Here is a 13,780-nt window from a genome sequence, read left to right as displayed (position 1 = left end):
ATCCGATCCTATGGGCCATTTTATTATTTTGGCTGGCCAACTTTATGGACTGATTTTAGCCAGCATTTATGCCCCCAAGTGGGATGAGGAAGACCTTGTCAATTTACTCTCACAAATTCCAAATATGACAACACACAATCTCATCTTAGCTGGAGACACAAACTGTGTGCTCTCTAGCCTAAACCGAAGCTCTAATAAGGATACTCCTAAATCAAAATCTGGAGAAATTATTATATGCTTTCTCCAATCCAACGGTGTTGCTGACATTTGGCGTTTTCATAACCCTTCATCAAGTAGTGATGTGTTGGTCGCGAACGAAACGACTCTTAGAGCCAACTCTTCGAAGTGAACGATGTTTTTTTTTTTTTTTTTTTTCCCCCTTTCTCTCACCCTCTCTCTCGCACTTTCTTTCCGCTTCACTCCGCACGTGAGCCTTGTGCTTTGCGCTGGGAAGAGGGGGGAGGGGCGGTAGTTACACTCGCAGTAGGAACAGAGCGGGAGGGAAAGAGAGAGAAAAAGAGCCAGGGACAACAACGTCACATTAGAAAGGTATAGTAATCATCCACAACTATTTTCAGTTGCAGATGATAAAGGATTCAGAAAGTTTATTCATGCAGGCCCATATGACAGAGAATGTGCATCTTCTTTTTGTTTTCATATTTTTTCAAATTTATATTTAATTGTGTTGTAGTTTGCAGTGTTTTGTGTTGTTTCACTTTAAATTTGTTTAAAGGGAAAAGCTGAAAATTTAAATAGTTAAAAGTTGAAATGTAAATAGTTTTTGTATTATATGATTTATGTATTACATTTTATGTGGAGTGAAGTATATTTAAGGTGGCCCCTAGAGACAAAGCACATACAAACTCCAAAACACGTACGAACTCCTAAACACATACAAACTCCGAAGTGCGTACAAACCCCGAAGCACGTACAAACTCCAAAACACGTAAAAACTCTATAGCACGTACAAACCCCCGAAGCACGTAAAAACTCCAAAACACGTAAAAACTCTATAACACGTACAAACCCCCGAAGCACGTAAAAACTCCAAAACACATAAAAACTCTATAGCACGTACAAACCCCCGAAGCACGTAAAAACTCCAAAACACGTAAAAACTCTATAGCACGTACAAACCCCCGAAGCACGTAAAAACTCCAAAACACATAAAAACTCTATAGCACGTACAAACCCCCGAAGCACGTAAAAACTCCAAAACACGTAAAAACTCTATAGCACGTACAAACCCCCGAAGCACGTAAAAACTCCAAAACACATAAAAACTCTATAGCGCGTACAAACTCCAAAACACTCACAAAACACAACAGAAGTGCTCCAAGATGCTAGGGGCAGTGTTGAGCATTTGTTACCTAGTGGCTACACAAGCCAGGAAGTACGATCGGATTTGGTGTGTGGTAGTAACAGGTAAATGAAATTTTTTTTAAATTACTCGAATATATATCAGTGCTTGTGTATAAATACACAAACAATACACATATGCTTTCAATTGTGTAATTTAAGTGATCTAGGTAGCTCTGTTTTGGAAGTTCAGTTAACGCTAGAAATGTGTTTTGGAGTTTGTACGTGCTTTGTCTCTAGGGGCCACCGTATATATTTATATATAAACATATATAAATAAAACCACATTTTTTTTTACATTAGTAATTCCTTTTGTACATAATTTTATATTGTTGTTAATAATAAATTAATCAAAGCAACAAAACAACCTGAAGAGCCGGTTGGGAGCCGAAAGAGCCGGCTCTTTTTAGTGGGCCGAGCCGAAAGAACCGTTTCTCTAAAAAGAGATGGAAATCCCATCACTATCATCAAGGGCATACTCCTACTACTCTCCTGTCCACAAAACATTCTCTCGGATAGATTACTTTTTTATTATTGATAAACGTGCTCTTCCACTGGTTGAAACTTGCGATTTTCAATCTATTGTTATTTCAGACCATGCTCCCCAAGTGATGAGAATGCCAATTGCGTATACCACCCCTGGAGTTTTAATCCTCTTTTACTCTCTAACAAAGCATTTGTGAATTTTAAAAAATCTGAGATTAGAGACTTTCTTGAACGAAACCAGAGCCCTGGGATGTCTTTTTCAGTTATATGTGAATCACTGAAAGCCTGTCTTCGGGGCCAAATTATCTCTTTTTCAGCAGCAAGAAAAAAAGCTGACACTGAGCTCTTGAAACAGCTATTAGCATAGAGAAGACTTCATTCTTGACTCCTTTATTGAGAAACAAAGACTTTGTTCCAGGAATGTCTCACAGTATGTTAGATACGTGGCATAAAAATGGATTAAGGTTAATTGGCGACTTGTTTCAAAACAACACACTGATTAACTTTGAGCAACTGCAGACAGATTTTAATATTCCTAGAGATCATTTTTTGGCTTTCTCCAGGTTTGTAATTTTGTTCATTCCAAAATTCCACTGTCTTCAGAAATAGTTTTATATGATGATATGGAGACATTTCTTATTAAGCGAAAAGACAGAACTCATTTTATTTCTGCCTTTTATTCTCTTCTATATATTCTCAGTAGCAACACACAATGGGAGAGAGATCTTAACATTCAATATACCAAAGAGGAGTGGAAAGGAGCCACTAACATAGCTAGATCCACTTTTACTTGCAACCGCTTGCAAGAAACCCAATACAAAATCCTCCACCGCCTATACATAGCTCCTAATGTTTTTGCATAAGATCACACCTCATATTTCCCCCCTCTGTAGTAAATGTCAAAAAGAAACTGGCACTTTTTTTCATTACTTTTGGGAATGCAAACTCATCAAAAGATTCCGGAGTTCCATATCTCAAGAACTAAGTAATATCTTTAAGAATCGGCTCCAAAGGGACCCCGGATATTTTCTTCTCGGCCTACCCTCAAAAGATTTAACATTAAATTACTTGCAGCGCAAACTATGTGATAAACTATTGCTGGTAGCTAGGAAATGTATTCTCATTTACTGGGTTAAGGATAAACCTCCCTCAGTGACTTTGTGGTACAGGGAATTATTTAAGGTTATTCCTCATGAAAGAACTGCTGCTGTTTTAGGAGGAAATGAGGATCTGTTTCTCAATGTTTGGTCCCTTTGCTTATTTATTTGCCAAATTATTTGTCAATAATTATTTGTCAAATTTACTGTTGAGAGGAAGTGGTTGTTTTTAAGATGTCCTCGGGTAATTAGGAAATGAGCGTAAAGGACAACAGTTCACTCTTGTAATTTTTTTTTTCCTAAATCTGGGGGTAAATGGATGAAAATATATTTATTTTCTTTCTTTTCTTACCTTTTTGTTTCTTTTTTGTTTTTTCTTTCTTTCTTCTTTCAGGTTTTTTTTCTTTTCTGTATTTCCCCCCATATGTGTATTTGCAAAGGTAGATAATAACTTTAATGTGTGTTATTTCCTTTGGGTTTTTTTTTTCTTTTTTTCTCTTGTTTGTCTGGTTTGTTATGTTTTTATGCGTTTCCTGATAATGAATAAAAACTGTTAAAAAAAGAAAAAGAAACAGCTATTAGATGATATGTTGCAGCTAGATATAAACTACAGTCATTCACCATCGGAAAGCATCCTTAAAGAACGTCAGGCCCTCAAAATGAAATTCGGTCTTATTTCAACACAGCAAGCGGAGCGACTTATCCTAAAGTCTAGATGTACCTTCTATGAGGAGGGAGAGAAAATTGGCAGAGTCTTAGCACACCAAATACGTCAAAAGTCATCCAAACAGTTCACCTCTGAAGCTGATGAACAGGGCCTAAAGCATACCGACCACCAGTGGCGGTCCTAGCCTGTTTGGCGCCCTGGGCGAACACGCCCTCTGGCGCCCCCCCCCCTCATGAATACATAATGGGCTTGGATTTACAACATTATGAATGAAATGTGCTCTATTTGGAAGCAACAGGTCTCCCTCCCCTTTCGACGGGTTGTGTGTGAGACTTTAAATCATCAAACTGTAAATTATAAATTTTAAATTGTTATTGATCCCTTTACCCCGAGTCCTAAAGTGTATATTTATTTTCTTACTATTCCTATGTGTATTGTTTGTTTCCTTGCACTGCTGTAACTGGAGCCTCGTCGTCTCGTCTCTCTATATACTGGACTGTATGTAGCGGAGATGACAATAAAGTTTACTTTGACTTCAGCAGCGAGCAGGCGCACCGAGGGCTCTCGCGCTCACTTTTCGCATATAGAATTTTGAAAAAACATCGGTGCAAATGATAAGTCAGTATCATAATGTCTGGTGTTTTCATGTTTGTTGATTTGTTTTTATTTTGTTTTATTTTGCGAGTTAGTTATTAGATGCTGCTCCAGCCAGCCAGAGAATCCCCCACCGCCCCGCCCTCTCTTCCCTGTGCCACAAGCAGCAGGCGCACCTCGTAAACGAGGGCGCCCTTACTCCAAGCAAATGGGCGATAGAAAACCGATCGGTGCCTATGCCATTCCCAATATGCGCTGGCATGATGTCGGGGCAGCATGAGTGCGAGCATTTTTTTTTTTTTTTTTGCCGATGCCCGTGATGCCGCCCCACCACGATGCCGCCCCGGGCAACCACCCGTGTCGCCCGTATCAAAAACCGCTACTGCCGACCACGCAGAAATCAACTCATGTTTCCAACAATTTTACTCTGATTTATATACCGCAGAATCACGCCAAGATGAGTCTGCTATGGACGCCTTCTTTAGTCACCTCAGTATAACCACAGTTGACCCTAAACTGATTACTGAACTCGAAAGGGACCTCTTTATCCAGGAGGAGGTCATAATGGCAATTGGAATGCAAAGTGGCAAGTCCCCCGGACCAGATGGTTTCCCATCTGAATTTTTTTTAAACGTTTTCTAACGAACTTGCACCACCTCTGCTGTCAGTTTTTTCAGAGTCCTATTCATCTGGCACTCTCCCTCCAACTATTCTCGCAAAAATGTTATCACAGCACTTAGAGGTCGTGGTACCAACAACCATTTCCACAGACCAAACCGGCTTTATCAAGGGCAGACACTCTTTCTTCAACATTAGACACGTCTTAAGTATAATTCATGACCCTCCCTCAACCAATACACCTGAAGCCCTACTGTCACTCAATGCTGCGAAGGCCTTCGACCGGGTGGAGTGGGACTACCTTTTCTATAGTTTGAGCAAATTTGGTTTTGGCCCCAGATTCATATCGTGGGTTAAAACTCTCTACAATTCACCAGTGGCAGCTGTGGGTACTAATAATATGATCTCTTCTTATTTTAAACTCCATTGGGGCACTAGGCAGGGCTGGCCCCTGTCGCCACTTTTGCTTGACATTGTTATAGAGCCCTTAGCATCAGCCATATGGCAGGATACCAGTATAACAGGAGTCGTCAGAGGAGGCCAAGAATACAAAGTTTCACTTTGCGCGGACGATCTAGTGCTTTTTATAACTGACCCCACCCTAAACGCCTCGAAACTACTAAGCACTCTGCAAAGATTTGGTTCAATGTCTGGCTACAAAATAAATTCTCAGAAAAGTGAACTCATCCCAATCAATGCAACTGCAAAAAATATCCCATCTAATTTAATACCATTCAAAATAAATAATAAAAAGTTTAAATACCTCGAAATCTGGATCTCCAGCTGTTACAAAGATCTTTATAAAATAAACTACCTGCCAATGTTGGAGAGCCTGAAAAAGGACATCCACTGCTGGACCTTATTAACCCTTTCCCTCTGTGGGAGGATTAATATAATTAAAATGAACCTGTTGCCAAGGCTCCTTTATCTATTTCAAAACCTTTCTTATATATCTGACCAAACATTTCTTCAGCTTTCCAGACAAGTTAATATCATCATTCATTTGGAAGAAGAAGAACGCATGCATAAGAAAGAGCATCCTGCAGAGGCCACGCCCACAGGGTGGACTGGCTCTGCCTAACCTTCTGTTTTATTATTGGTCAGCCAATATCAGGGTACTGCTCCACTGGATGCGTGACACTGATCATTTGGTGGTTCCAAGCTGGCTCCCTCCTGGAGAGCTCATCCTGTGGACAGGTGTCTCTGCGAGCACTGCTGTGCGCCGAGATCCCTTCAGCCAGGCCAATCTCTCACTATACTTCTAATCCAGTTGTGATAAACTCAATTCGTATTTGGAATCAGTTTAGGAAAACCTTCAGGCTACATAGTCTTTCTCTCTCTGCACCAGTTATTAGAAACCATATGTTTCTCCCCTCCTTATCTGGTGGAGGCTTTCAGGTCTGGTGTAAAAATGGTATTCTGTCAATGCAAGACCTTTACATAAGCAACAAATTTGCCTCTTTTGAGCAGCTGGTAAACAGGTTTCCCATTCCCAAATCTAACATTTTTAGATACTCAACTACAAAACTTTGTATCCTCACATACTGATTGCTTCCCCTCTCGTCCACAGGTCTCTCTGCTAGATGATATTTTTAAAGTTGCATTTGATCAGAAACAAATTATTGGTAACATCTATAATAAACTAATCCAGCACAGCTCAACCACTTTCAATCATCTAAAATTAAAGTGGGAAAAAGATTGAAATGTTGAAATTTCAGGAGAAGACTGGCTGAAAATTATAACAAGGATCTATTCATCTTCAATTTGCCAACGTCATACTGCCATTCAGTTTAAAATTGTACATTGACTACACTGGTCAAAGACTAAACTGTCCAGATTTAGATCAGATCTGGATCCTACCTGTGATAAATGTAAGCAGGCTCCAGCCACCCTTCTACATATGTTTTGGACATGTCCAATGCTTCATCAGTTTTGCCAATTAGTTTTCTCTACTCTGTCAAAAATCTTAGGAGAGCCATTTGATCCATGTCCCTTCGCTGGTCTATTTGGTACCTTTTGCACTCTGTTAGCTAGGAGACGTGTGTAATTACATTGCAAAGACTCCTCTCTGCCTTCATGCTCACAACGGATCACAGACATTAAGCAGTATCTTAAACTGGAAAAGATGAGATGCTCCCTCAAAGGATCCACGTCCAGCTTCTACACTACCTGGCAACCATTTCTGACATTTATTGACAAATGGAAAGATGGACAATAGCTGCCTCTGTACAACTGTGTGCATGTATACATCTGTAAATGTCAATGTTTTTTTGTCACCCTGTCTAATTTGAACCCCACTTTCTCTTTTTTTTTCCTCCTCTCTCTTTCCTTTAGTTCTGGCAGATGGGAGGGTGGGGTTTTCTGTTTTTAAGCAGTACACTATACTGCTTGTATGTTTAATTTGTTGTTTGTGATTGTACAAAAACCTCTTTCAATAAAAATACTTTAAATAACCCTCAGTTCGCGGCCCTGATGAGAGTGGAAATAAAACAATTTGTGGAGATGAATGATACGGGAGAGATTAATTATTCAATTGTTTTGGCTACGTTAAAAGCGGTGATTCAAGGGAAAATTATGTCATGGTGTGCGCATAATAATAACGCAAAACAGCTGAGAAGAGTGGGCCTTAATAAAAAACTGAAAGAGTTGGAATTATGCCATAAAGAGAGACAGTGCCCCAATCTCTTAAACAATATTAAAAGGACAAGGAATGAAATAAATTTGTTATATTTACAGGAGATTGAAAAAAAGTTTGTCTTTGCTAAACAAAAATATTACGAAGCTGGTCCTAAAGCATTAAAAATTCTTGCTGGAAGGCTGCAAAAAGAGAGAGTGGATATTACAATATCTGGAACTAAGGACCCGGATTCCGGAGCCACGCTTTCTAAACAAGAGGATTTGCTAGAAGCTTTTGAGAAGTACTATAGGAACTTGTACATACAGTCATTGGCAGAAAATGATTCCCAGACGGAAACTTTTCTCAACTCGCTTTACTTGCCATCTATAGCGGGGGATGGTTCTACCTTGGTGGCTGAAATTACAGAAAAAGAATTAAATGATGCTATCTCTAAGTTGAAAGCTGGCAAGACACCTGATCTGGACGGTTTCCATCCAGAGTGGTATAAGGTTCTCTGGAAGGAGTTAGTTCTGCACTTATTAAAGGCTGTAAACTTGATTCTTAAAAAACTGAAAATGCCTCCGTCATGGAGTGAGGCAGTGATCTCAGTCATTCCTAAAGAGGAGAAAGACAAGCGAGATTGTGGTTCATATAGGCCAATTTCTGTGTTGAACGTTGATTATAAATTGTTTACGTGCACCTTGGCCAAAAGATTGGAGAAAAGGCTTCTGCATCTTATACATACAGACCAAACAGGCTTTGTTTTGAAAAGACAAGCTCATGATAACATTAGGCGCTCGCTACATATTCTACAACATATTTCACAGAATAAATTGGAGGCCTTAATGGTGAGCCTTGACACTGAGAAGGCCTTTGACTCAATCAACTAGACTTTCTTATACAAAGTTCTTGAACGAATGGGGTTTCATCACGACTATTCAGGTTATTCGAACTTTGCATGAGAAACCATTTTCTAGAATTAAAATTAACGGGGATCTATCTCAATCTATTACTATACATCGTGGCTCGAGGCAGGGATGCCTCCTTTCACCGCTCCTCTTCGTTCTGTATATAGAACTACTTGCACAATGGCTAAGACAGACAGATAACATTAAAGATATCCACGTAAATGGAGAGGACCATAAAGTGGCATTATATGCGGATTATATGCGGTTTTGATATATATTTCTGAACCTGATAAAATGATATGTTGGAGAAATTTGGGGATTATTCTGGTTATAAAATCAATGCGCAAAAGACTCAATTCCTAGCTTTTAACTACAATCCATCAAATCATTTTTGTGGAAAATTCCCTCTTATATGGGATCAGCAATTGGTGAAATACTTGGGCATCTATTTGCCAAAAGATATCTCCCGTCTAGCCGAAGTTAATTATTTCCCTTTATTTAATAAACTTAAAGAAGATATAAGATGATGGAATGCAAATTCCTTTCTCAGTTTGGGCCATAGAACTGATTGTGTGAAAGTGAATATACTCCCACAGTATTTGTATTTGTTCCAGGCACTTCCAGTGGAAATCCCCCAGACAGAATTATCAGCGATTGACAAAGTCATTTCTAGATTTATTTGGCAAGGTAGGAAACGTAGGGTTAAATATAAAACTTTACAACTTCCAAAAGAGGAGGGAGGCCGAGCACTACCATTTTAAACTGTGTTTTTATGCCGCTCAAGTCAAGCCTCTTGTTTTTTTGTGCTCCTCAGAATTTAACGCAAGATGGAAGGATATTGAGCTCTCAATGATGGAAGATCCACCAATTCAAGCATTAGTGGCCCACACAAGCCTGGGTACCCATATTGAGAAGATTCAGAACCTTTGGATTAAAAAAACCCTTGGATTAAAGAAACCTTGGATTACAAAAAGGACTATATAAATTAGATAATAAAATTCAGATTCTGCAATGGTCCACATTTGACCCTGGGTTTAGACCTAACCTCTTAGATGGGACTTTTAAAAATTGGGTTTCAAAGGGGTTGACAAATTTCTACTCGCTGATACATAATAAAAAGGTTAAGGATTCTGAACATTGGAAGACCGACTTTCAGCTTAATACTTTAGACTTTTTTAGATACATCCAGCTGAGGAACTACCTCCAGCTAAACATCCTCAACCAAACAGATCTAGATGATCCCATTTTAATAATTTTTTGGAGAGCTTATGAGAACACCTCACTTAAGGGTATGATTGGTAAATTATACAAGGGGCTATTGCCCAGGAGGCCCCATTCCACTATTTATATTAAAGAAAGGTGGGAAAAGGAAGGTGGCATTTCAATATCAAATGAAGAATGGCTGATGGCATGTAAATCAATATGGAAATGTAAATTATAACACCTAACCAGATGACACATTGGCACACGGGTACCCTCGGTTGTTGGAGAAGGTGTGGGGCGCAGGAGGTGGGGCACTGGCACATACTCTGGGATTGCTCGACGATTAAGCCGTTTTGGCACGAGTTCCACAAAGCTCTAACCACCATATTTAAGGCAAATAATATATCCTTACAATTCTCTACTATATTCCTAACTAATATTTATCATCTGCAGTAAATATCTCTGTAAATATCTTTTTATGATCCTTGTGGCAGCTTCCCAAAAAGCAGTTACAAGATGCTGGCTCCTTCCTGCGCCCCCCACTATATCAGATTGGAGGGACAATTACATTCTCAGTACGTCTTAAGAAGAATGTTTTTGTCAAGTTATGGAGCGAATGAAATTTCATCTGTTTAGAGACTTGAGTGCTGTGTTTTATTTCCTGTTGAGCTCTTTGTATGACATCGTTGCCTTCTCTCCCCATGAGTTGTTTTTTGTTTGTTTGTTTGTTTGTTTTGTTCCCAAAATGTAAAAAGTTTAAAGTGGGGGCATATCTGGATATTTTGTTTTTGATGTATTATGTGTTATATTCCAATTTTCCTTTCAATTTTTTTTTTTTTAAATAAAAAAAAAAAAAATTGAAAGGAAAATTCAAATACTAAGGTGGGTAGGAGATGATACAGGTTTCACACCAGCACATTTGGATGGGGGGTTTAGAGAATGGACTTGGAAGGGTATTACAGCATACTGTAAAATCTCAACCAAAACAGACATGGACAGCTTCCTACAACTCAGTGAAACTTACGGGTTAAATAAAACAGACTTTTACAGATACTTACAATTGAGATACCATTTTAATAAAAATATTCAAGTTGCAAGGGAGGATTCTGATGGGGGCCTCATTGACATGTTTGTCGACACCTATAAAGGTAAAGTATAAAAGGCTGGTCTTGAGACTATACTCGTGTTTACAATCATACAGGAAGCACTCCACCCAGTATGTTAAGAACAGATGGGAGAAAGAAGCAAATATCACACTTACGTATGAAGATTGGTTAAATACTTGTAAAACCAACATAAGTACCTCTAGCTCCCCTCTTTGGAGGGAATTTTCCTGGAAGAATAGTATTAGATTTTTTATTACAGCTAAGTATAAATCACTTCAGAGTAGCAGACCTGAATCTGGTAACTGCCGGAGGCAATGTGGCAAGACTATGGCTGACCACTACCATATATTCTGGGACGGTCCGGCTATTAAATCTTAATGGGCCGAAATACTAATGAGGATTAAAAAAGGTAATGGGTTTCGAGACTGAGTTTTTCCTTGCTACAATATATTTGGGAAGTGTACCAGTTGAGATGAGTACGAAAGACAAATACCTCTTTAAAATATTCCTGGCAGCAATTCAAAAAGCAATAACTAGAAGATGGCTGGACAAGGACACACCAACGGCTGGAGAATGGTCACCCATAGTAAAAGATATTTGTGAAATGGAAAAGATGACCTTTTCTCTAAGACTCTGTAAAGACAACTTTCAAAGATATTGGTCGAAATGGTTTTCGAGTATGCAAAAGGATTGTGAATAATGTGGGAAAAGGATCTTATTCATTCCCTTCCCATTCTCTTTTCATTTAACCTGATTTTCTGGTGCTCAACTGGTCTGAATGAACACTTGTGTAGACATGCACAAAAATATGTAAAAGGGTATGCATGCATGAGTATGCATGCATGCACGTGTAGATTGTTTTATGTATGTATATGGAGATATGTATGTAGGTACTTGAAAGTGTGTGTGTGAGTATGTACACAGACATGTGTGTAGGTGTATATATAAATGAGCAAGATGCACTGTGTATCTCCAAGTGGAAAAATTACATTTTAGTAACTTCACAAAGCCCTGGGTGAATCCCCACCCCACCCTTCCATTTTTTTCATTTAGTTGTTTCTTTTTTCCCCTTGTTATGTCTGTGTAAATGTTACTGTTCCTATTCCTAATAATAACTAAAAATAAAGTGGAAAAAAAGGGAAATGTTTTTCACTCCTAGTTTGAGTTTGGACTTTCATTCATTAGAATAACCTTGGTCTGTCCACTCTGAGCTCTTTAGGAACCCCAACAACAACCCCAACAATCCAGATGGAATGGTTCCAGCTGTTAACTGGAGGAATTCCATCCAAACATCTGCTCTCACTAAATTCTTCCTCACCCACAGGACAGACATTTGTTTAGAACTCTTAAAGATGTCGAAGAAGCAAGCTCCTTTAAGCAATTACTTTGGTGTTCCTCCACCTCCAAAGAAATGTCAGAAGGAGTCCGAACCGCAAAAGAAGCGCGTATTCTCGGAAACGTGGTTGCAGGAGGTGAGCTGGCTTCAAACAAATGATGAACGCACAGAGATGTGGTGCAGAATATGCTGTTTGCCAGGTTATGTAGCCTTCTAATTTGATTATTGGTGTCTACATTGGATTGTAATTTCTGTTCTGTTTTGTTTATTCTGTTTTGTAGAACCACACACACACCCACAGTAAATTTTCCACTAAATCTCCCATTAAAGAGCTGAATGATCATCACCTGGCCTCGTCATTTTCTGGAGGGTCATATTGGCATTTGACCAGTGCACACCCTGCGATCACCACCATAGAATACTGAACCTAGTATCAGAAATCATCACAAGAGGAAGTGTTTGTGTCCAGTCCTGAAGCCTGTCACCATTCTCCTCTCACAGCTTCACTGAGAAGGCTTTACAGGAAACACTGGATCTTTGTTTCATACTGACTGTATTTAGCACAATACTGCTGACAGCACCAACCACCCATGCCAACACTCTACTTACTCCAGAGTCTCCAGTCTGTGGTCTGGACTCCTCTTCAGCTCAGACAGCTGGTTCATATCTGGATGCCGCAGGCTGATGAACCTCAGGTCCAGCTCTCTCAGATGGGAGGGGTTGGACTTCAGTGCTGCTGCCAGATAATCACAGCTGATCTTTGACAAACCACAGTTCATCAATCTGTATAAAGAATGAAAGATGTAAGTTTATTAGACAAAGTTCTGACTCAGAAGAAGCTGTCTTGTTATGAGGGAGAGAAGAAAAGATAGACTTGTTCAAAGAGAGATAAAGCAGCTAAAATCAGGTCTAAAAGTAAAGCAGAGGATGAGCTGAATAAAGGACACTCAAGGCTGGCTTGGAAAGGCACAAAAGATGAATGTGATGCTGAATCAGCGCAAGACTTGGATTCATTCGATTCCAGCTTTGATATCATTGATTTCAATGAAGAGCGTTGTGATTGTAGCAAAGGGCTGGTAGCTCTGAGAGTCCCACTGATGAGGTGTTTGTGTGGAAATCTCTTAGTGGGACCAAAGAGAGAAAAAGCCCTGGTCCTGATGCTGTGGGAGGGAAATGATTGAAGTGTGCTGTGAGGAACTGACTGGGAGATTTTCACACATTTTCCAGTCCTCCTTGGAACAACAGGAAGTTCCCAGCATATGGAAACAAAGGTTAAGTGTCCTATGGCACTCAGTGATGATGGTGCTGTGGCCCCACCACCTCCACCTCTTTGTAAAGGAACTAACTGTAATCTGAAGCTTCAAATGGAACTAAGACTTCCTCCACTAGGTGGCAGTGTCTGATGAGAAAGTGTTAGTGGAGCTGGCCTGGAGTCAGAAACAGGAAGATGCAGGATTTGGGCTGAAATGGGGAAAGTGGTTCGCACTAGTGCCTTAAAGCAAGAAGGTTGTAGGCTGAAGCTTGTTGGTCAGCTGGGCCTTTTTGTGGAGTTTTTATGTTCTCGCACAGTCCAATGAAATGCTGCTTAGGTTCACTGGTGCTTCTAAATTGGCTGTAGGTGTGGATGTGAGAGAGTGCTTCTCTGTGCAGGTGGACCACGCCTCTTGCCCTATGACAGCTAGGGCCCAGGTCCAGCCCTGTGAGCCTAAGCTGCGGAGCCAAAGCACCGACACTTTTTAATATACAGATTACAACCTTTAATAGAAACCTACTTGTCAGCATCTTATTA

General features: G+C 39.7%; 2 protein-coding genes across 6 annotated transcripts in view; both read right to left on the bottom strand.

The window, feature by feature from the left end:
• Positions 1-13,780, bottom strand: part of LOC134634091 (serine/threonine-protein kinase Nek7-like) — a 214,400-nt gene that overhangs the window by 83,418 nt on the left and 117,202 nt on the right. The gene's annotated exons all lie outside the window — the stretch shown is intronic.
• LOC134634088 (NACHT, LRR and PYD domains-containing protein 12-like) overlaps positions 1-13,780 on the bottom strand; it is a 245,424-nt gene that overhangs the window by 207,464 nt on the left and 24,180 nt on the right. For 2 of the 4 annotated variants that reach the window (XM_063483151.1, XM_063483153.1), the window contains exon 8: positions 12,601-12,774. The exons of the other annotated variants lie outside the window; for them this stretch is intronic. In XM_063483151.1, coding sequence (XP_063339221.1) covers positions 12,601-12,774 — 174 coding nt within the window. The remainder of the gene's footprint in view (positions 1-12,600; positions 12,775-13,780) is intronic. 4 annotated transcript variants of the gene reach the window in all.

This window comes from Pelmatolapia mariae, linkage group LG9 (genome assembly GCF_036321145.2).
Source record: "Pelmatolapia mariae isolate MD_Pm_ZW linkage group LG9, Pm_UMD_F_2, whole genome shotgun sequence".
In the NCBI taxonomy this organism is placed as follows: domain Eukaryota; kingdom Metazoa; phylum Chordata; class Actinopteri; order Cichliformes; family Cichlidae; genus Pelmatolapia; species Pelmatolapia mariae.
Note: the sequence above shows the minus strand (reverse complement) of the source record. Positions and strands in the feature narration are given on the sequence as shown.